Source organism: Acanthopagrus latus, chromosome 10, assembly GCF_904848185.1.
Source record: "Acanthopagrus latus isolate v.2019 chromosome 10, fAcaLat1.1, whole genome shotgun sequence".
Classification (NCBI taxonomy): Eukaryota; Metazoa; Chordata; class Actinopteri; order Spariformes; family Sparidae; genus Acanthopagrus; species Acanthopagrus latus.
The window spans coordinates 4,401,184-4,422,920 of NC_051048.1; the positions used below are offsets into that span (position 1 = coordinate 4,401,184).

The 21,737-nt window shown below is 42.4% G+C and overlaps 1 protein-coding gene across 1 annotated transcript; it reads right to left on the reverse strand.

The window, feature by feature from the left end:
• Nucleotides 1-103: 103 nt before the first annotated feature.
• On the reverse strand, nt 104-21,081 carry usp12b (ubiquitin specific peptidase 12b). The gene is made up of 10 exons (XM_037113347.1): nt 20,886-21,081; nt 15,765-15,845; nt 15,582-15,665; nt 13,982-14,111; nt 13,242-13,534; nt 13,069-13,145; nt 12,874-12,957; nt 11,464-11,661; nt 10,335-10,413; nt 104-6,600 (listed from the first exon to the last, which is right to left on the reverse strand). Exons 1-10 carry the CDS (start codon nt 20,931-20,933, stop codon nt 6,499-6,501), a joined length of 1,176 nt encoding a protein of 391 aa, XP_036969242.1. The 5' UTR covers nt 20,934-21,081; the 3' UTR covers nt 104-6,498.
• Nucleotides 21,082-21,737: the final 656 nt, after the last annotated feature.

Below are 21,737 nucleotides of genomic sequence, written 5' to 3' on the forward strand. Positions count from 1 at the left end.
TTATTTTTACTTAAAATCAAAACCATTTGGAGATTTTAATTAAATTCCTGCAGCAGAATCATATGAACCAGACACTCAAACACATGAACCACAGGAGCCAGTGTGGATTATTCCATCTTCAAAACCAGTTTGTGTTTTTATTTCAAACAGTTTGGACGCCATCAGAACCAGCCGTCATTTACCAAACTTTCACTGCATCTACATGTATTCAGATTGAACTTCAGACAGCAGCGTGTGCGGCGGCGGCGGCAGCCTCCGCAAAACAACTCTGAGGAGAAACATTCAGTTTTTTTCTTTTTGTGTCCTTTCAGATCTGCTCGTAGCTCCGAACGAGGATCCTCAGACTCTGTGCAGATTCAGGGCCAATTAAATGTCTGCCACGAAAAAAAAAAAAACCCAGAGTGAAAACACTCCGGTTCTGTCTGAGACGGCTGCCAGAACGAGGGCAGGCCTTTCAGAAAAGACTCCACCACCTTGATTTATATGAATATGAATCCAGACGAGGTCTTTCTGTTCGTCTTGATCAGTAAAAATATGACGTACTTTCTCAAAATAATCAAACTCAGATTCACAGATCAGAGACGCTGGATGTTTCTCCGGGTTGCTTCCGAGGTCGCTGCCGCTTTTCTCACACCGGCTTCAAACGTACAATATCGGAGTGTTAATGAGACATTCAGTCAGCGTTTGTTCGTCCGTCACACACTGGGTTCAAAACATTTACATTCTTGGTGAGTCCGAGAAGGGGGAGGGAGTGACGTGGACCACCGAAGCCCTGAGGGGACATTTCTGGAGGTCAGAACTAATACTGTTAGAGGAAAAATCCACCCAAAGACGTCAGTTTGTATTATTTAAAGAGACTCGTTGAGCTTCCCATGATACCTTTCTGAAATCCTCCGTAGAGGCCTGAACGTGCTGCTTTTTAAGAATCATTTACTCGTTAGCTAATAAGGCGAGTCGGACAATATGGGATAAAATGTGCAGGTTTTGAAGGAATCCTGTGCAGTTAAAAGTTTAATTTTAGTTCCTTTCATTTCATAATTTTGTAATTATCTGTTTAAAAGGTGCATTGTGTAGTTTTGGGGAAGATATTTTGAATCAGAAGAGAAAGATCTTAAACGAAATAAACAAACTCTTTGTTTTCATAACTGAATTAACTGAGTGAACAAACTATATCATGGCGGACCCTGCCACCTCGCTACCTTCAAGCAGTGTTCTTAGGACCTTACTTTCCTCTGACAACAGCTTGTTTAGATAAATATTTATGAGTTTGACTGCCTCATTAAAATTGTAAATATTGAAAATCTGATTTTGAATTTCTTCTCAAAAACTACGTAGCGCGCCTTTTGTCGTCTTCATTTGATCATTTAAGAAAACAAAACAAGATCGAACCCTAAATTATGTAACAGGCTGAGAGAAACTCACCTATGGTTGTTTTTTTAAAAGTGGATTTTTCCTTTAACGCGGCAACACGCACACACACATACACAACAGTTTCTGGTCGGTTACTTTCTGCACAGCAGTTTTTCCTTCAAGTGTATCTTCATGAAATCAGACAGATGTTGGTGTATTAAACTGTGATTATCTTTGGGACTGTTTGGTTTTTAGGCTGCCTGGGTCTCCAGATCAGTTGGGCTTTTATTTTCTTAAACACCAGGCGTTTCGATTCGCTATCAGAATAAAAGTATTTAGAGATATAACGTCCGCTAACTGTTTTCTTTCTTCTTCTTTTAATCTAGATCTGCTTATTATTTCAAGCAAGCACGTATTTATATTCCAATAATAACATCTGTATTTATGTACACATCAACATCTCTCGTCACATACTCCCCAAATTAAAACCCTCAAAAAAAAATAACCTTCAAAATATCCAAAGCTCGCCTGCGCAACAGTGGCAAACGAGCAGAATTAGTGAAATATATCAAAAAAACAAGTGAAACATCTAAGAAAAAAAGAAGATAACATAAACATTCATTATAATATTAATAGATTTAAATAAAAAAAAGAGCCTGTTTCAACGTGGGGTTTCCAAAACTTTGACATTTACATGAAACTGCATTTAATCGAGACAGAATCATAACCAGCTCCAAACTGAATCTGTGGACTTTTAATCCCTCAAATAATGCGCCTTTGTGCTTGTTTTTGTTCCGTTATACTTCAGTTAATTCTCCTTTTTAAAAAGCTTTAAATGTGAACACATCATTCCGTACGAGAGGAGTCCACAGTTCCTGTTGTCGTCTGGGTATAAACCTGCCATTCAAGTCATTTGCAACCATTAAACAACTTTTTCAGAATTCCAAAAAACTCGATGGAAGTGGATCGACCCCTTAAAAAAAACAAACAGATTCAACACCGCACAACAATTCCTTCCTTTTTATGTAGATTAGTGGAGTTTAAGAGCAGCACAGACGGGGAGAAAGAAAAACAAAACTAGTGTTGACTTCAAGTCTCAACCCAGTGAATGAAGGGAAGTGTTCGGGACACGTCGTCATCGCCTGAAGTTGCTCCCTTTCCTTCTGTCGTTTTGAAACCTTTAAGTGAGATGGACGTTTAACTCCAAAACGTCATCAAAAAATCAGGACGTTATGAGTTTGGATATGACTCAGATTGCTGGTGGGGTTCTGAAATACAGAACGGATCCAACAACAAAGGTTTCATCCATTACAGTCAGTTTGAATCAGGGTCTTGTTTTTAAAGGGTTATTCCAGTACTGCTAAACACTGGCGCCATTTTGTTTTTTGGACATATTTTGGGATTTAAATGATTAACAAGACTGAAAAAGGGTTCTAATTGAGTTTACGTGACTAATAGGGTACAAAAAGGGTTCTAATTTGGGTCTTAATGACTCACAGGGTAGAAGATTATTAGTAGGGTACAAACAGGGTTCTAAATTGGGTCTAGATGAGTTATAGGGTACAGAAAGGGTTCTAAATTGGGTCAAAAAATGATTTAATAGGGTACAAAAATGGGTCTAATTTGGGTCTAAGTGACTCACAGGGTAAAAGAATGGTTCTAAATTATTAGTAGGTTACAGAAATTGTTCTAAATTTGATTTAAGTAACTAACAGGGTACGATAAGGGTTCTAAACTGGGTCTAAATGACTTAATAGGACGAAAACTTTGGAATCAGTTCAGTAGAAACGTCTCCTGGCACCCACAAACAGGCAAGCCTAGATATCCAAACACATTACCCTGATCTCCACTACTTTTGGTCTTGGGCATCAAAATGAAACACTTGACAGGAAATGAACAATCTTTCAGAATAAAGTACTTTGTGTTGAAAGCTCTTTTCTTGTCGTAGCAGGCGAGAGAGAACAACTTCAGATCCTTGAGACGAGCCCGACTCCACACGGTGTTTTACAGGTCAAGCAGCAGCCCTATTTTTTATTTTACTGTACATTTTGACATTCAGATAATACTTGACCCGCTGCCCAGGCCACTCAACTACTGTAGAATATAAACACCTTACAGGCTGCAGACGGCATGTTTCCATTCGCTTTCCATCTGTCGCAGCTCCGGTACAAAGAGGGATGAGGGGTGAGCTTGCTTGTTACGCTTGGAGAGCCCAGACGGGCGGAGCCTCCCGAGCTTGGCAGTGAAAAACATACTCAACAAAACAAAACAAAACCCAACAACCTACATTTGGTCTGTTTGTGCGTTTAACGAAAACAACGGAGGTGAAGAAGGAGGGAGGTCGTCGCCCGTCAGCAGGCTGGAGTTAACGAGACGAGTACAGGCGGTAAAATGGATCCTGTTTCTCAATCAAAACCCATTTGAAAGCATTAATTACCCTCAGGGGTGAAATGATACACCGCTCATAAAAACAGCTTAATGTTTAAAGTGAAGACTCGACTCTTCCTCACAATCATTCAGAGATGATAGCTGAAAGCATTAGTCGATTAACTGATCAGAAACAATATTCTAAACATCAGATAAATGTTAAAGTGCGATCTGGAGCAAACATTTACAGACTTCAGCTTCTCAGATGTGAGGATGTGACGTTCTTCTCTGTCTTCTATCACTGACAAATTCATATTTGATTGGTTATTGAACAAAACAACCCTTTCTTGATAACATCTGCTTCAGTTCTGAGATGTTTTAATGGGTTTATAATTAAAAAAAAACAACACAATAATGAAAGCAGTTGCCTGTTGCAGCACGACTGCAGACATTAAATATCTGATTAAGACCTCCAGGAGCAAATTAAACCTGATACTTGAAGATTTCTAGTTATTACAGAAGTTTCTTATAAACACTGATGATTATTTTCGCTATTTATTGAAATGTCTTTTATGTAATTAATTGATTTGTTTCCCAAATCATCTGAGAGGGTTTGAATTAACAACAACGAGGGAGGAGAGTAGTCTCACGCTGGAGAAGCTTTAAATGTTGAGCTTTTTTATTTCTTACATGTACTTAATTAATTAAACTTTAATATTCTTAAAAACAGGACCAGCCTCAAAGTCTTTGCTGTTCCGTCAAATTGGATTTTAAGAGATTCAGAGGAGAGGAATCCATTTTAAACTGCTCGGACTAACACACCAGAGACCGTCTTACTGCATTAAATATATCGTGTCGTCGACCGACAGTGGACACGCTCCACATCAGCAGACTGTTAGCATCACTCAGCGGTACCGAGGGCTCCAGTTTAAAGATTCTGGAGTGAAAAACATGTTATGTAAAAAGCTCTGACTGCCTGCCAGAGCTGCAGCTGCAGGAGAAACACTTAAGCCGGAGTCAAATTTTGTGATTGGTGGCTGTTATTACGAGATGGACATAACCAGCTGCAGCTAAGTACAGAAGGGTTCAGCTCGCCGTTCAGAAATAAAGCTTTGATAAAGGAAACAAGAAGGAAACTGAACACAAACATTCAACCTGTACGTAGTGTGACAGTCTGCATGTCAGAAATGACTTCAAGGAAAAGAAAAAAAGTACTTTTCTCAACACGTGTCCCTTTAAAAATGGTACAAATGTGCATAATCTGGCAATTTTTAAAAAAGTCAAAACAACACAAACCTTTTGAAAGCAAAAAAAACGCAAAGGAGGCTGTGCTTACTGTCAAAACCATGAAAAAGTCTGCTTGAAAGAAGTTAGCTTATGTTGTTTAAATCGCCCGACTGCACGCACTGTGGCACCAAACATGACCCGTAATGGCACGACACACCAGGAACCTCAAAACATTTTACTCACTGCTTAGCCGGCTAGCACTGTTAATGATCTGTAAGGCTCATTGTTTTTGGTTTTTACCTTTTTTTTTGTTTTGTTGAAAACGAGCACATCTGGACAGAAAACAAGGCCGTCTGTTGATGTAATTAATAAAACAGAACGCGCTTCAATGCTAATACTTTTAGACTTCTGTTATTACATTTATTTACATATTTTAAAAAAAAGGTGCTGCATGTAAGAATTGACCATCTTTCAAAATTCATACCCAAAGGATATCACTAAAGTAACCGCTAGCTGTAGCTGCCATCAGCTAGTTAGCTCAGTTAGCCATGTAGCTAGCAGACAAGTATGGGAGTTCAGAGCAGTATGGAAGCGTTGGTGTTTACATCGCTAGCAAAGAAGCTTTGGGCCAGGGTTAGCTAGTTAACATGCTAACAGTAAATATCGCTGGTCAAAACTGCACTTTCCTCCCATTCTGTTGGTAATTTCTGTAATATTTTAAATGTTTTAACTTGAATTCTCACACATGGCAGCTTTACCATAAATAAAATACATTCTTTGAAATGTTTCTCATGTAAAAACTAAAATAATGAGCCCTTCTTTTCAGATTCATCAACATCTGTCGGTGGCTGCTTTTCATCTCACACCTGGCCATTTAACACTAGCCTAGCTGCTATTAGCATTAGCATTAGCACCACTTAATGATACAAACACTGCAAAGAAGCAACTGCGTCATCGCGCTCTTCAATCCTTAAAGGTTGCATTGGTGGTTTTGCTGTGAGAGGACTGATTTTTTTTTGGGGGGGGGGCGTTTTCTGGGGTTGAACGTATGGTACCTGTGTGTTAGCATAAAGGCTAATTTAGCACGGTTTTAATATGCACGCAAAAAACTTTTAAAGAAGACCGTGATGACACCGATGGAGGGTTACAATCAGAAGTTGCTTGAGTGTGTCATTACTCTGCATCCCCTCAAACTGCTTTTACCTCCGAAAATGGACCGCTGTGCACACGGCGATGTCAGCCTCTTGGATTGGCGTCACTGATGCCCCAGTGCAAAGCAGAGAGTGATACGGATTCAGCCGCCTTTTTGTTTTGTTAAGGTGCTTTGTTTTTGCAGTGTGGGCTCAGACCATTTGAACGGTCATTAATCCAGGAGGCTGGCATGCGACCTGAACACGTCTCAACCGATCCGAGTGGCGCTCCAGTGCAAAGCTCCGCCTACAGGGAATAAAGCCTGGATACTTATGTGAGCGTACTGGGCGGAGCCGGTGGCAGCCATGAGTGCCTCCCCCCTCTGTTGAGTGACAGTCTGTTGGGGATTTGCCGCTGGCTGGTTCAGTCTCTGGACTGGTAGAACAGGATGTATCCCGACTCAGAGTTCTTGGAAATGTCCGACGTCAGACCGTAGAACTCCTCGATCGCCTGCGCGTCGATTTTCTACGAGAAAAAAAAGACGAATGGTTGTTTTAGACAAATGCTCTTCTAAACTACTTTTTTCTGACAATTTGAGCAACTGTGCTTCAAAGATTAAATATTATATAAAGTTAAATATTTTGGTAAATCCAAAACCTTTGTTGAGTCTTTGTTTCTGACTTTGTGGCAGCTTTGATGCCAGGGGCAACCAGTCTAGCATAATTCGCTAATTCAGACAAACATTACAAGACTGACACAGCAATTGTTTGCAGGTACATTTCAAGAGATTATGTTCAGTCTGTGTGTCAAACTCAGAGCTGAATCCGGGAGCCAATTAGCTTAGCTTAGCTTAGCTTAGCATAAAGCATAAAGACTGGGAGAAACTGTCTTTGCTCTTTCAAATCTCACTGTGATGGCAAAATGTGAGGAAGTCACTGCATCCAGCTGTTGTTCAGCAAAGAAACGTTAAATGTCTGTTGGACAGTTTGAACAAACAGGATACAATGAGCTAACTGATTAGATTTAAAGCTAACTGTGCGTGAGTGATTTTGACTATCGTGAGGCTCATAAATCCTAACACCAGCTGTGGTTTTAGCACTATGAGAGAAAGAGAGAAGATGGGGCTGGAAACAAACTTTATAGAAAATCTACTTTTGGACCAGTGGTGACAGAGAACTTTCTGCAACTTCTAGAAAACTTACAAGAAGTAAGAAGTCATATTAAAGAAAGAGGACGAAAGTTAGAATGCAAAGTGGACGGGGAGAGTTAATCTCCACAAACCATAAAAAATGATAAGTTAGTGTTTCTGTTCTGCAAACTCAGTGGAATCTAACAGAAGTCAGTTCCAGATTCTCTCCACTGGACCAGATGTTCCAGTGGGCCTCTTTCCCATCGTAGTGGAAAAAAACTCAGTGGCGACAGGATCCGTTTTAAACATCAGTCCTTCAGCGGCCTCTGAATTCAAACAGCAGGGTGACTTCTCTCCCACTGCCACAGAGGTTATAAGTAACATCAACAATTTTAATTGGGCAAAAGTTCCCAAACAAGAAGACTGGATGTTGGATTGGACCGAACTAGAACCACGACTGAACTGGAGCCACACATGGATCAGAAATGAGGATCAGTGGCCTTTGTGTAGAACTTGCACCAAACCAGCAGGTATTTAGTAACTAACTTCCATTATATGCAACAAATAACCATTTCTTCAAACCACTTTTAGACATATGGATGTTTTTCTAGCATCTCAGGGAGCCGCTGGTCTCCATTTTTTTTTAGTTTTTGACTCTTAAAACCTGCCGGAGTTGTAGAAACCATCACAGTATACAAGAACATCAGGTGTAATTTGGTATAAATAAAAGGGAAATGTTTTAATTGCTATACTTCATACAAGTTAATTTAGTTTTTGAGGCAATCCCAATAAAACATTTATCTGCACCTTTATTCATGTTTACAACTATTAACACAGAGCCTTAAGAACTTAATTAAAACATGAATTATCAGCTGCACCTTAATTATGTGCAGCCAGACTGAAAATAATAGTCTGGAGCCCTGATAATGAATGTTTTTTTTAGGGTTTAAATTAGTTTTCTTTTAGGAAATTAGATGAAAGAAACTAATTTAAACTGTGTGGCGCAGCTACAGTCAGGTGCAAGCAGAGTGAAAAGTTATGCTGGAGTCCTGATAACAAATGTTTTTCTAGGGTTCAATTCTTTTAAAGATATGTTTGCTATTAAGACCGAATTAACAAAGTTCTTCTTCCCAAGAAAATATTTAGATTTCACTGACCAGTAACATTCAACTCCTGTGTGAGGTATCAGCTATGTCCTCTCGACCTTTTTAACCCTAAAATCTTGTGTTTTCCATCATTATACATCTTAGAAATGCCTGTTTGTACATTTGGGTCTATTACGGATTATTCCTTAAAACCCTGGAACGCTCAGCCATCCCGGCTGCACGGTCAGTTAACCGCTGATAGCTCCATCGCTGCGGCTCGCTGTTGTTTTTCTTTCCTTCGTGCCAAAAAAAGGAACGAACTGAAAGGTTACTTGGCTCCGGCTGACACACAGCAGCATGCCGAGGGCTTTGGCTTCGTCCTCGTGTGGTCAGCTGCCAATGACTAAAGAGCTACATCACGCTGCTGGCTAAAAGCTACACTTCTGATTGTGTATACTTGTAACACACTGGAGGGGTCGGAGGGTTTGGAGATGCTGCTGCGTTTCCCTGCCTGGTTTGATGAATCATGACAGTCTCATCATGCAAACTGTGAGCGTCTCTGACTGCTGTCATGGCAGCTTCACTGTGGATGGCAGCCTGCTGAGAAACTGTTAGCTAAGCGGTATCACACATGCTTGAAGGATGTCAGACTGTGCTGTTTTTTTGTTTTTGTTTTTTTTTTTTACGAAGGCTGCCATGTTTTCTCCCGTCGCAGCGTCAGAGAGGGGAGCAGATGGTTTTGTGGCAGAAGCAGCGGGAGATCAGCAGGAGAAGATCTTACTGGACTGAGAGATTCTGGAAGTTAAAAGCTTGAGCGAAGGCTGGAGCACACGCTCTGTAATGTTTCTTATTTTCTGAACACCGTGTGCTGCCCAGGTCGTCCAGATCAAACTGACATTTGGTTTAAAATTACATAACTGGGATGAATGAAGACGGTCCAACCAAAGTAGGAACATGTTGAACAGAAGAAGCGATGTTGATCCGTCTCTCATACCACCCTTCTCTGCTCTCTAATCGTATCCTGATCATTAAACCGCCTTTCAGCTCCTCATTATTCAGCAAAGGTATCCGAGTTCGGCCCGTCACAGAAAATCCAGACACAACATTCGGAGCGCCAGGATCTACACGCTCGAGAGTGTGGAGGGACCGGCGGTTGAGATTCCTGTCTGGTTGGAACGAGGTGGGGAAATTTGGACGGCTGATGGGAATTTTAATCTCTAATTGATGCTCACTTACCACTGGTCACCTGTTTGTTTCAAGTGTTATTTTAACGTTTTGCTTCCAGACAAGAGGTAAAATACCAGAAATAATACGCTTTTCTGCCCTAACTTTATATCAATTTCAAGTTTTTCTCTTAGAGTCTAAGGTTTCTAATCAGCACCAATTCACAACAGAGGGCTCATCTCATGAATTGAGCAGGCCTAAACCATACTCATTATTTAATTAATTTATTTACAGAGACCCAACATTTCTCCCATTGGCAACAGTGGCAAGAAAAAAACTGCCTATCAACAGGAAGAAACCTCGAGCAGAACCGGACTCAGCGGTGCACCACCATCTTCCCTGACCTCGACCGGGACTGTTTTTGTTTGAAAGCCTCTTTTTTTTTAATCATTAATGTCATGTAAAACACTTATCTTAAGGTTTATCAGTAGCTGCAAATGAGGGAACAGGGGGAGAAAACAGGTTCAATACACTTTTTCTCGGTTTACTTTCCATATGTTTCATGTTCAGGATCTAATTTGCTGTAACGCTGTACTTTTCTATCTATATTTTGAGGCTGAGATGCAAAAGAGAAGGATAAATCCAACAAATCCTACATTGTTAATCACCAAAGTTTATACCCGAGTATTGCCACTCTTTTCTATATAACCCTGGGATGATGTGTAGTGAAATGGAAGCTGTTAATCTTTGTATAGTCATGCTAAAATAAATAAAGCTACATTTCAAGATACCAAAACTAAACTGAATGACTGTTTACTGGTTGTATTCAACATGTCCTGAAGCGAATCCTTCAGAAAAGGAGTGAAATTGAGTCCGCTCACCTCTACGATGTCGTCATCAAACAGCAGCCAGAAGCCGTGGCTCTTGACGATGGTGATGTAGTGTCCGCGGTTGGGACCACTGCGGCGTGGAGACAGACGGGAGGGAAAACAAGAGGGAGACGTTACGAAAACAACACCTGAGAGGCATTACACGCACGGCTAATGGAGTTTGAACTTGGCTCGTATTTTTGAAGCGACGCCAGTGAAAAAAAAAAAAGAAGAAGCATGAAATAATTGTTCTGAAAACATCATTGCTTCGAGTTAAATCTTTTTCATTTGGGGGAATTTTGAGTAAAGTGTAAGTCTGAAAATGAAGCTTTTTGTGCTGATATATAATGTTTATACACATGAGAAAAGCTTTACTGGAAGATGACCTCATACTTTAAGACGAACAACTTAAGGCTAATCTGCCTCAGATGACACTCCAGATCATGAACATGATGCCATGTTTTTCTAGAAACCTGTTCGCACTCTGCAATTAACTTTTCATCTTTTACCTGTTTTTATGATTCTTAAAGTGACACTTTTGATGAGTTTGTTTCATTATGTTCTTTACGAGTGATGAATAAATTATTTCTACACATTTTCTCCACTCATTGGTCACCAAATTCCTCAAAACTGTGCTTATTTTTTCACAAGTAATTCATTTTCTTGGGGATGCACCCTCCCATTATCTTATTTTGTGGCACTAAACCAAAGTCATAGATTCCAACTGCGTATCTAATGTTGTTAAGTCTGTATTTCTTCTCCAGAGCCACATCGTGCCTCTCTAATTCAAACTACATCGCTCTGTCGTTAAGCAACATCCATGTTCTCTGTGAGCAGAGTCAGAGATCAGCGCACATTAGCTCCTGTTTTGACTGGATCATTTCATAAATGCAGTCAAACATGACAAACAAAGCTAATGAGAGCTCTGAGAGGGACGAGCCTTGTTACCAGCACTCATCAGTCTGTCTAGTGCAGAAATACAGCAGGCTGCTTATTATCCTGCACATTAAATCAGCCTGCAGAAATCTGACCTGTAGCCACTAGAAATTACACTATTACTGATAATAATTTCATCCATTTTGCAATATTTAGAAATCACTTGGGTGTCTTTACTTGCTAACATAATGGGGTTAGCTCCTACCTTCCACAGTGTACAACGACAGCCACCAGGTCATACATGCGGTCGGGGTTGGTGGCGTCCCCGGACGTGTTGAAGAGGCGGAGCTCCAGGGGGAAGACGACGCGATAGGACAGTTTGGTGTAGCGGTGCAGCTGGTCCATGTATTTAAAGCGCTTCAGGTGGAGGGCGAGGATCATCGGGAGCTTCTTCACCCTCATCCTGATGGAGACAGGAAAGAAGAAGGTTTGTGATGGTTTGAACCACTCAGCAACAAAGAAAAAGGTCACCAGGAAGTAGATTCACACTCAGAGAAAAAAGGGGCCAAAAGCTTTCCACGCTGACGCTGTTTCTGTTCCAGACCCCCAGCCGGAGAACAAGAAGTGTGTTTTAGACCTCCTCCTTAATTTGTCTGAACCTTTGGCGGATGCTCTCACAGCATTCTGCTCAGTGTTAAAACGAGGTGCAGCCACTGCCGACAGCTCAGCCCCTTTCAAGCTAATGGACGCTACTTGATGCACTTTGGAAGATGGAAAAAAAAAAACAAAAAAAACTGATGCACCCTGGGAGAAGCTTTTTTTTTCTGTACACTGTGAAAATTTAGCAGCATCACTTCCCATCACGTCCAGCTGCTGTTACACCGACACGTACGTGCTAATAAAAAAGGTGACATCAACTCTAAATACTCATGAAGACCTTGTCACTTGTAACAGGAAGGACCTGCCTGGTTGCCATAGCAACGTCAGTTGTGGTTTTCAGGGCTCGCTGCCTCGTGGAACAAACTGTGACCAAATGTGTCCGCTTAGACGAACTTCTCCGTGTTTCATATTTAGATGTGCGACTGCGGTTGTAACCACCGACACAGAGATGACCCACTGGTGAGTTTAGATGACGAGCTCCTCGCGGCAGAGAGACGCTATTCTCGTCAGGCAGTGTGGTTACAGCGACGACCGGCCGCAAGCTTTGAGCTCCTGCATCACTTTAAAGATTGTGATCTGCGTCTGAAACCTACAGTCTAGTAAATAATGATGCCGTGAGTACACGAGTGTGTGGTTCTGTAAACCCTGAAGATATGCAGCTTATCATGACATCAAACCAGAAACAATTAATTGTGTTGCTTTTCCTCGTGCAAAAAAAAAATGACTCAAACAATTAACACACAATCTATTATTAAGATAGTTACTGATTACATCCATTTCGCTTGACTGATCAGATGGAAGAAAGAAAAGAAAGAAAGAAAGAAAGGAGGGAGGGAGGAAGGAAGGAAGAAAGAAAGAAAGACGTGGGGAAGGAAGACGGAAGGAAGGAAGGAAGGAATAAAGAAGGAAGGAAGGAGGGGCGAAAGAAAGAAAGAAAGAAACTCTTGTTCTTTATCTTCACAGCAGTTATAAACAGCACCCAGCTGATGATGATGATGATGATGATGTCACCCACCTCTTCTGGGCTTCCTGTTTGCTGCGACACTGCTCACAGTAGTATTTGTATTCACTACATAACGTCTCCGTGTTGCTGAAGCCCCTGTTAGGAACACACAAACGCACACGCACACACACACACACAAACGATGTCATTCCATAATCAGAAGCATTACAGATGTTTCACGGCTGACTGACGGGAGCGCTGCGTCACCTGAGACAGTGTGTGATGGAGGTGTTCTGCTCCACGTCCACCGACAGATCCAGGAAGTCCTCGTCTTTGCTGCTCACCTGCAACCAAAGAAGAAGACGCTCGAGGTCGCTTATTCTTTCAAGCGTGATGCAAACAAATAAAAAACAACTTAAATACTTAAAAACTGCTCTTACAGCTTCACAGTTGAGGCAGCGCGTCTCATTGGTCAGCGTTCCCTGGAAGATCTCGTGGACCCAGGTCTGTTGTGTCTCCTTTCCCCCTTCCCCTTCTCCTCCACCTCCACCTCCACCTCCACCTCCCTCACTTCCTGCACTTCCTCCTCCACCACCTCCTCCTCCATTCTGCACCAGTTTGCCATTCTGCTGCCGCTCCTGGCTCTTCTCCTCCTGGAGCAGGTCGGCGATGGTGTTGAGGAGGTAGTTGAGGAATTCGTGGGCGTCCTGCTGCATGTAGTTGTCAAACAGCTCTGAAGGGCGGGACGGAGGTAGAAAGATAGAAATAGACGTAGAGAAAATGTAAATAAAGCAGCAAAGAAACAGAGACGGGAGAACGGAACATAAACAACATCAGTGCGAGTTGGCGAGTAGGATAAAAACAGCCAATTAAGATCGCTGCTTCCTCTTCATCTGCTTTCCGCCGCAGGATTTTTTTTGGCGGACAATCTGCTTCCCTCAGCTGTGAGATTAACCTCTCAGCTGAGATAACCCTCCCCTGCCTCCTCTGTCTCCTTTTCTCTGCCTTCCTCATCGTTTAACTCATCTGTGTCACTCCACGGTGAAAGGAAGTCTTAAAAATACAGAACGATTCAGATTTTACATTTCTAAAAACACCACACTGGGGTTGGAATCGAAGAAAGAGACAGGAAGTGATGCGTTTGAGGAGCAGCTGCACACGCGTTTCTAACGACACCCACCATTTTCTTTTCTCAGCCGCGAGATGAATTTCTTGGGAGGGATGACTCCGACTTTCTTCTTCTGCGTGGCGATGCTGTTGAACAGGTCGGCCAGACAGGTGAGGAGGGACTCCTTACGACGCGGCTGCACCTGGAAAACAAGGAAAAACAAAAGGATGTACAGAGCTATAAACTCCAGGAGCAGCCAGGAAACGACCAGCATGAACTTTGACCTTTTATCTCATCTACGGCAGTGATACGACAAACATAATGAGATAAGATGACCTATGTGTTTATATTACACTCATGAATCCAGGTGAAAGGTAACTGAAGAAGAGCAGCAGTTAGAGGAAGTTTACAAGTTTCTCCTGAAGAGTGAACTTTTGTCCCTACAGCAAAGATTTCCAGACTATTGAAACCTCAATCATAACCTCTTCATTGTTTTAAACATATTTACAAAAATAATTAATTTACAGCCACAGTAATCATTGTATTGTGTCACTCTGTTTATTCGACCAGCTGTTACTTTAAACTCTGACTGAATATTTTGATCACGATTCTTTAAGCTCACAAACTGTTCAGTCACTCTCTCACACTCAGTTTTCTTTGAGTTAGACTTTCATTCTTGTCTTGCTTGATAATTAAAATCATAATTACAGACAGACAGACAAAGAAAGAAAGAAGGATGAAGGAAGGAAAGAAGAAAATGTCTTCTGATCATGACAAACAAAGACAAATCTGGTTTCTTGACATGTCCTGACAAAGTTTCTATTCCTTTTTTAATATGTTTTCACTTTTCACTCGCAGCCAACAGGACATTTTTAAATCCACATGTACAGACAAGCAGTGGCACATGTTCTTCCTACAGGTTTCTTCTGCATCTAAATCATTTGCAGCAGTCTATTACAGACACACAGATGTTTTGGATGTGTCCCAACAGCCATGAGAAACTGGTAAAACTAGAGTTTATTCTGAGCCCTTCGATTGTTTTTGTAGATGTCAACTCTCGACTGAAAAGATCTGATCTGTCAACGTAAACTAAACACACGACGAACAGGTTGAAAACTAGATTTACCACCTTGTGTGCACAACGTCACGTGAAGCTGAACTTTGACCATTTGAATATAAAATGTCACCTCAACATTTCAACCTTATCCAGTTCATCCTGGAGTCCAGGTGGACATTTGTGTCGAATTTGAGGAAAATCCCTCAGTGTCTTTTTAAGATATAATATCAAAACAACTTGAAATGCACAAAATATATAAATTCAAGCACTTTCAATGATTCCAGGGCCTTGAGCCCCACCTCCTCAAACTCACAAACTTTCAAGGTATTTGAGGAAACATGGGAACTTTTACTTCTGCCACCATTCTGACCTACAGCCATATTTTTTCTTTGGCTCCTCTTTAAAAAAAAAAAAAAAGAAAAACACACACGAACCAGGCACCATTACAGTGCCTACATCCCACAATGCATCACTCTCTTTATGTTACCGGTTCAGTCAGCGATGCAGATGCGAGGCCTCGCTCCATTCCAAAGGGAAACATCTGCCGAGCGTCTCGCCCTTGAATATAAACAAACACAACGCGCCGTTTGTTTCAAAGCGTCTCTCGTCACTCACCTTGTACGCCAACACCTTCTCCCTGAACGGCCGACAGAAATACAGCGCCTGCAGCACCGAGTTACAGTAGCAGGTGTTCCCGAACTGGAAGAGAAGAAGAAACAAGAGGCGGAGATGAGAGACGAGGCAGAGTAGAGTAGAGAAGAGGAGGATGTCGTCGCAGTCTCTCTGACCGACACTTACGTTGACCAATCCGAAGTAGTGTTCATTAACGGGAAACTGTTCCGGTCCAATCTCCTTTTCCAAGGCAGAGGCATTGGCGCCCTGAAGAGAGAAGAAAGAAGAAGAAGAAGAAGAAGAAGAAGAAGAAGAGGAGACATTTAATGGACATTTATAAACATGTTTGATGTTAAATATTCTAATCCTTCAAACGCTGCTGAAATGAGTTTCCTCCTCATTGTTTTCTGTTTTCCGGCTCTGCTGGACCGTCGACCGTCTGTTTGTTGCAGCTGACGTTTCCTGCCTCACTTCCTCCATTTCCACACTCTCTGCTCTCTTTTCCCCATTTTTTAGTTTCATTACTGCTTTGGACGCATCTCATCATTTTTTACAGTAATTTAAAAAAAGCCGTCTTTGTGGTGAAAATGTGCATTCGCTTGCAGAAATGTCACAAAAACAGGCTCATCCCAGCACATCGTCTCAGCTTTAATCAGCTAGTTTCACTGCAGGGTGTTGAAAAGTACAATTATGAGGTAAAGCGTTTACAGATTTAGCTCGATAGTCAAGTTAAGTTCGATTATATCCATCGGTTTCATGATATCAGGTCACAAAATGTTGCTGTGAAGGCGTCAAATATGTTTGTGAGTGCTGTGTGTTATTTAAGGCCACTTCCTGATTCTGTAAAACGCCCAACAGTGCCCCAAAAAAAAAAAAAAATCCCCCAGATGTCCTCAAATGACTCAACTGTGAGCTGAAATGAAGTTCCTCTTTTACTGTGTTTATATGTGGCGGACCCTGCCACCCTTCTAGCTTCAGACAGTATTCTGGGGACCTTGTTTTCCACTGAGAACGGCTTGTTTATTCTCCAAAACTGCATAATTTAAAGAGTTGTTATCATGTTTTGTAGGACAACGTTCAAAATGCAAACAGCAGAAATGTATTTAAAATATTGTTGTCTAATAAGAATACATTTGTTAATACTGTATTTTTTGAGTGCACTGACGTCATTTTGGACAATAAAGTTTGATGTTTAACAGTAAAACTTCCTGCGTCCTTTTTGAACAACTGTTTGAACATCACATTTGAGGGATCACTGCAAAGAAATGTGTGTTATTCTATATATTGTTTGAATCTGAATGTTTCTTTTACTCCCCAAAACTCCAGAATTTCCAGTTTTGACTGCCTGTTATAAAGTTCACCACACTTTCCGGGTCAATGATTAACCTTGAAGATTAAACTGTGATCAATCTGTGCAGTGTTCCTTCATGTTTTCTTCCACTCATCTCTGTTCCACACCGTATAAAACAGCGTCAGTCAAGTCTCATTCTCATGACACGACTCTCAGCGTGTGTGTGCAGTTTAAAAGTCGTTGCCAACGTGAGTAAGAATCAAATAAAAGTGGTTTAGTTTCAGTTCTGCAACGACGACTTCAGCTGCTCGGATAAATCAATCTTTCTGCCAAATGAGTCATAAATATGCGCACTATGACTAAAAACCAGCCCACAATCAGAGTCTGTTATTGTCAGAAATCTGTCTCATTCATCATCAAACCTCTTGTTTCTGGATGTTGTTGAGTTTTCAGAGACAGAGAGAGAGAAGGGGGGGGATGAAGAAGCTAATGACGGAGGAGATAAGCATGATGCAGCTTTTCCTTCTGGGGCGAACAACTGCATGAGAGGAGGCGCTCCGCCGTTACTCATTATCACATGTGGAGTCAACAAGAGGCGAGTCAGCGAGGTTATTTATCCGACAACAAGGCCACGCCGTCGACAAGCCACAACAAACAGGCGAACAGAGGGGAAGAACAAACATCTGTCCGGAGAGGAGGAGGAAGATTTGCTCAACGCGTGCTGCGAAAACACTCGCTTCAGCTAAAAGTGAGAACGTTGAGATGACTCGTGTTTCCTGAGCCGCTGAAAATGAAAGTGAAGGGAACCTTTCAGACAGCAGCTTCAGCCAGAGCAAGTCACAACACAGAGAGGAGAAGCGATTGTGAGATCTGGGTTTATTAATCATCGCTATCAGGCGAGAGGAGCTCACTGTCTCGACAACATAGCCCCTGAAAACAAACTCTCTGATTTGAATCTCTTTTAACAAGAACACGATTTATGATCACAAGAAACAAAAGCCAACTCAGATTCCCTTCTGGGGGTAAAGTGCAACCCAACACACGCCTAAAGATATGCTTGTAAACAAATCAGCCAGCTTTCTTCTAGCTTCAAACAACTTCCAAACTTCCAGGGAGCTCATTTGCCTTTTGGGAAAGTTAGTTTTTCCTCATGTGAACATACCAGAAATTGTCACATCACACCTTTAAACTCACCTCCTCTTAAAAACTACACGTGTCCCTTACTGATAAAACACTTTAATAAACATACATTACATACAAAAATACATCAGTTTTGCCTCTTTGGGATTGATAAGAGTGCAAACACATCTGTCACTGAACTTTCACATTTTTGCCTCTCATACACAAAAATGCATTTTGTGTTCCTGACGATATGCAAATAAACTTCAGAATTTGCTCTGCATTTGCGTAGTAGACATCACATGTTGGCAGAAGCACGGGACATGAGGGTGCAAGCTTGCTGTCGTTAGTTTGCATTGTTTTTTTTTTCTTCTTTCAGGATTTCTGGCAAGGAGGACCAGCCGGTCTACTACCTCTGGCTGGAGGCCAGGTGGGAGAGGAGCGCTTCACGAGGCCGACGTCTGAAGCACACAGTATCTGATTATCAGAGACAACAGCGTTACATGTGGAGACTCCAGAGACATGTCTCAGCAGAGACTTCTCCACGAGTTGGCCAGGTACAACACAGATGGCGTTACCATCAGACAGCAGGATTCATACCCTGCAGCATGAACTCCACACGGAAACGCTGCAGGGGAAAGCCGTCGAAAACAGAACGACAAGATTCGAGCGGCACGCCGACACATCCAGGTCGAGTTCGCAGCTAAAGCCAAAGTGGAGCGGGAGAGGGAGGAGCCTCTCGGAGAGGAAGTGGACGGGACCCGGAGATCAGCCAAAGGCTGAACTCTGATCGTCACCTTCAGACAGCAGGATCGCTCAGCAGCAGAGGCCTGACAAGGAAGTCAAAAGCGGGGCAGTCACAGCGTTGGGCGTCTGGCGTCTGACAGACATTTCAGGGGCCGATGAGGAGACGTGTTGCGCTGGAACCACATCTGTAATGGCCGGGACCCTTTTCTCATCAATGGGAAAATTACTGCTAATGTCGTCTGCTTTTTAGCGGCTGTTTGTGGGAGCGGTGGCGGAAGATCGTCCTCAACCACAAAATTAACCGATTAACTCCACTTATCAGCCAGCCACACCTTAAGGTGTGACTGGCCATCTTCTAATCAGTATTAGAAGATGAACGAGTACAAAAAAAGACTGATATAGTCAGTTAAAAACTCTCTCATTACTTGTTGCACAATTTTACATTACATTAATAATCCATGATTGGAACGAGATCCCTCGGCACACCTTTTCAGCAGCTAAACCTTTTATATGAGTCATCACAGAGTTGGGAAAACACAGGCCCAAGACCAGAAATAGGACCATCGTTAGACCGTCCAGAGTGAGCTTCTTCACACATTTTTTTTTCGCCATTAATACGTTTTTTTTTTCCCCTCCTACACTCCCCCACCGATCAGTCGAAAACTGCCCGGCTCTGGTTCTGTCCAGCCCCTCTGGTGACTTTCACGGCTTCACCATCGAAATTGATTTTCCTAGGGGGGGGAACAAAACAAAACAAATACCTTCCGGGCAGCAACTGGTCGGCTGCCAAAAGTGGCAAACGCGCCAGGCGAACAACCTGCCAGGCGCAGCTAAATGGTCAGCCTCGTTAGTGTTTGTCTAGGAAATGGTTGTCGCCGGCCTTCACACTTAAATGGCTTTACACGAACATGGTGTGTGTGGTCTCCACACAGACACACACATTAACTCGGGGAAAAAAAGGCTGCTGCAGACTTCTTCTTCTTCTCGCTGTGGCATCTGCTGAACCGTCTGTCGGCTCGGGAAGGTGCAGCGGGCAGAAACAGGATAAGTTACAGTCAGAAGTTAATCTTGTAGCCATAATCTCCCCCTGCCTGCCTCCACGCCGCCCTCCACGCCTCTGTGCCTTAACTACGCCGCCAAATACACAATGACAAGAGTCGGCACTTTTAATGAGGACGGGGAGCGAAAGGATTGCAGCGACATGGGGGTCTGACCTGTTTATAACCTTGCTCCGTCAAACAGGTGGCAGCCTTTCAAGACCTGGAGGGTCTGCAAGTGTTTACAGGCACCTACCAGCTGATCCAAGGACCGCTGACCTCTGACCTCCAACCTCCCAGAGCCTCAGCACACAGATCAATAATAAGTATCATGTTCAAAAACAAGGCACTCAGGAAGAGAGGAGCACTGAGGATTTCATTATTTATACATAAATATATATATAAAAAATGTGTGGATCTGAAGGATGAGAGGGTTTTGGCTTTGATTGACTCACTTTAACTTAAATAATTAAGACTAATAGACAGTGTGTTGCCAGATTCTGACCACCAACATGAGCCCACACTCCATTACCAGAGGAAACATTCAGGGTGGATCCCATGACAGGAAATGCTGAATTACTCCATCAAGATACAGATTTAAGAGACACCAGTGACTGTTTACAGTCGCTGTACCCGAACACACGTCCAGCTATAATCTCATATATCGTGTGAAATGGCTGTACTCACATCACATACTGAGAATGTGACAGGGCGGCGAGTAAACAACTTTGCCCCAGCAGCCACAGAGGGGGGCTACCTACCGTTGGGCTAGCAGGCTAAGCTAGCTAGTTTTCGCCCGTTGGTCAACCCCTGCCCTTCTCGCGTAAACAAACTACAAGCTGGCTAATAAAAACTGCCAAACAAGCTTTAAATGCGCCCAACGCCGACACGTTTTCAAAGCGAGGCTGAATGCACGCACGGGGGCGGGCAGCTACAGTAAACAGGCTGAGCTGTACAACTTTCTGGAAGCCCCTCTTGTGTTTTTAATCATGTTGCCCCAGTGAGGTTAGCAAACAGGCTAGCAGAGCAGCTAGCTTAGCGTCCTGCGCCCGCCGGACAGAGGCGCAGCGGCGCGCGGATCCAGCCCGCAGAAGCCTGGTCTCGGTCGCTTACCATCGTACAAATCGAGGCGATCTTTCGGACTGTCATCAGTATTTCCATCCGTAAGCCGCCATGTTGGACCGAACCCCGATGTTGAAATTATCAGAGCCGATGCGGCTGCAGAGTTCCGGGGGAGAGCCTTCTGCCCCTGTCTGGTAGTAATGGTGAAGAGCCGCAGGAGGACATGCACGACTTCCGCTCCGGCGTTTCAAAATAATATGCAGGCGGGATAAATTAAATTCTATTATATTAATAGTCTATTTTTTAATGGAAAATAAAGATTTTGCACCCCTTCAACCTCACTCCACATCCTTATGGACTGAAACCTAAACCTGTCCCCTGTTCCCACGGTGAACTTTCACACGCATAATGTCTAACGTTAGCTGATCAAGCTAACTTGCGAGCTAACAATAACAAAGCACAAACAATACAAACAAGGAGCATACATTGTTTCTGTTGTTGAACTTTTACCTGTTGTCAGTTGCATTGTGTAAATTAAGTAAAACTTTTTTTAAAAAAAGCTAGTGCAGAGTTAACATTAGCTAACAACTAGCCAGCTAAATTTGAGTCAGGCCTCTTGAGTCCACAATTCTTGGAAAATTTTCAAAAGTTAGGAACTTAAATAGCCTAAAATGTATACATTTTTTTTAGCTGTTGACACTTACAAGCATTTAACATTAACATATTTAGTTGTTTGTTTAAGTAAAATCAAGATTTTGTACACATTTTAGTTTAGTACTTCTCCACCGACCATCTAACGTAAAATTGTGTAACCTAGCTAATCTGCTCACTAACTTTAGCAAAGCTAATACAGTATCAATGTAAGCTAATATTAGTCGCTAGCTAACCTTTATTAAAGCATCT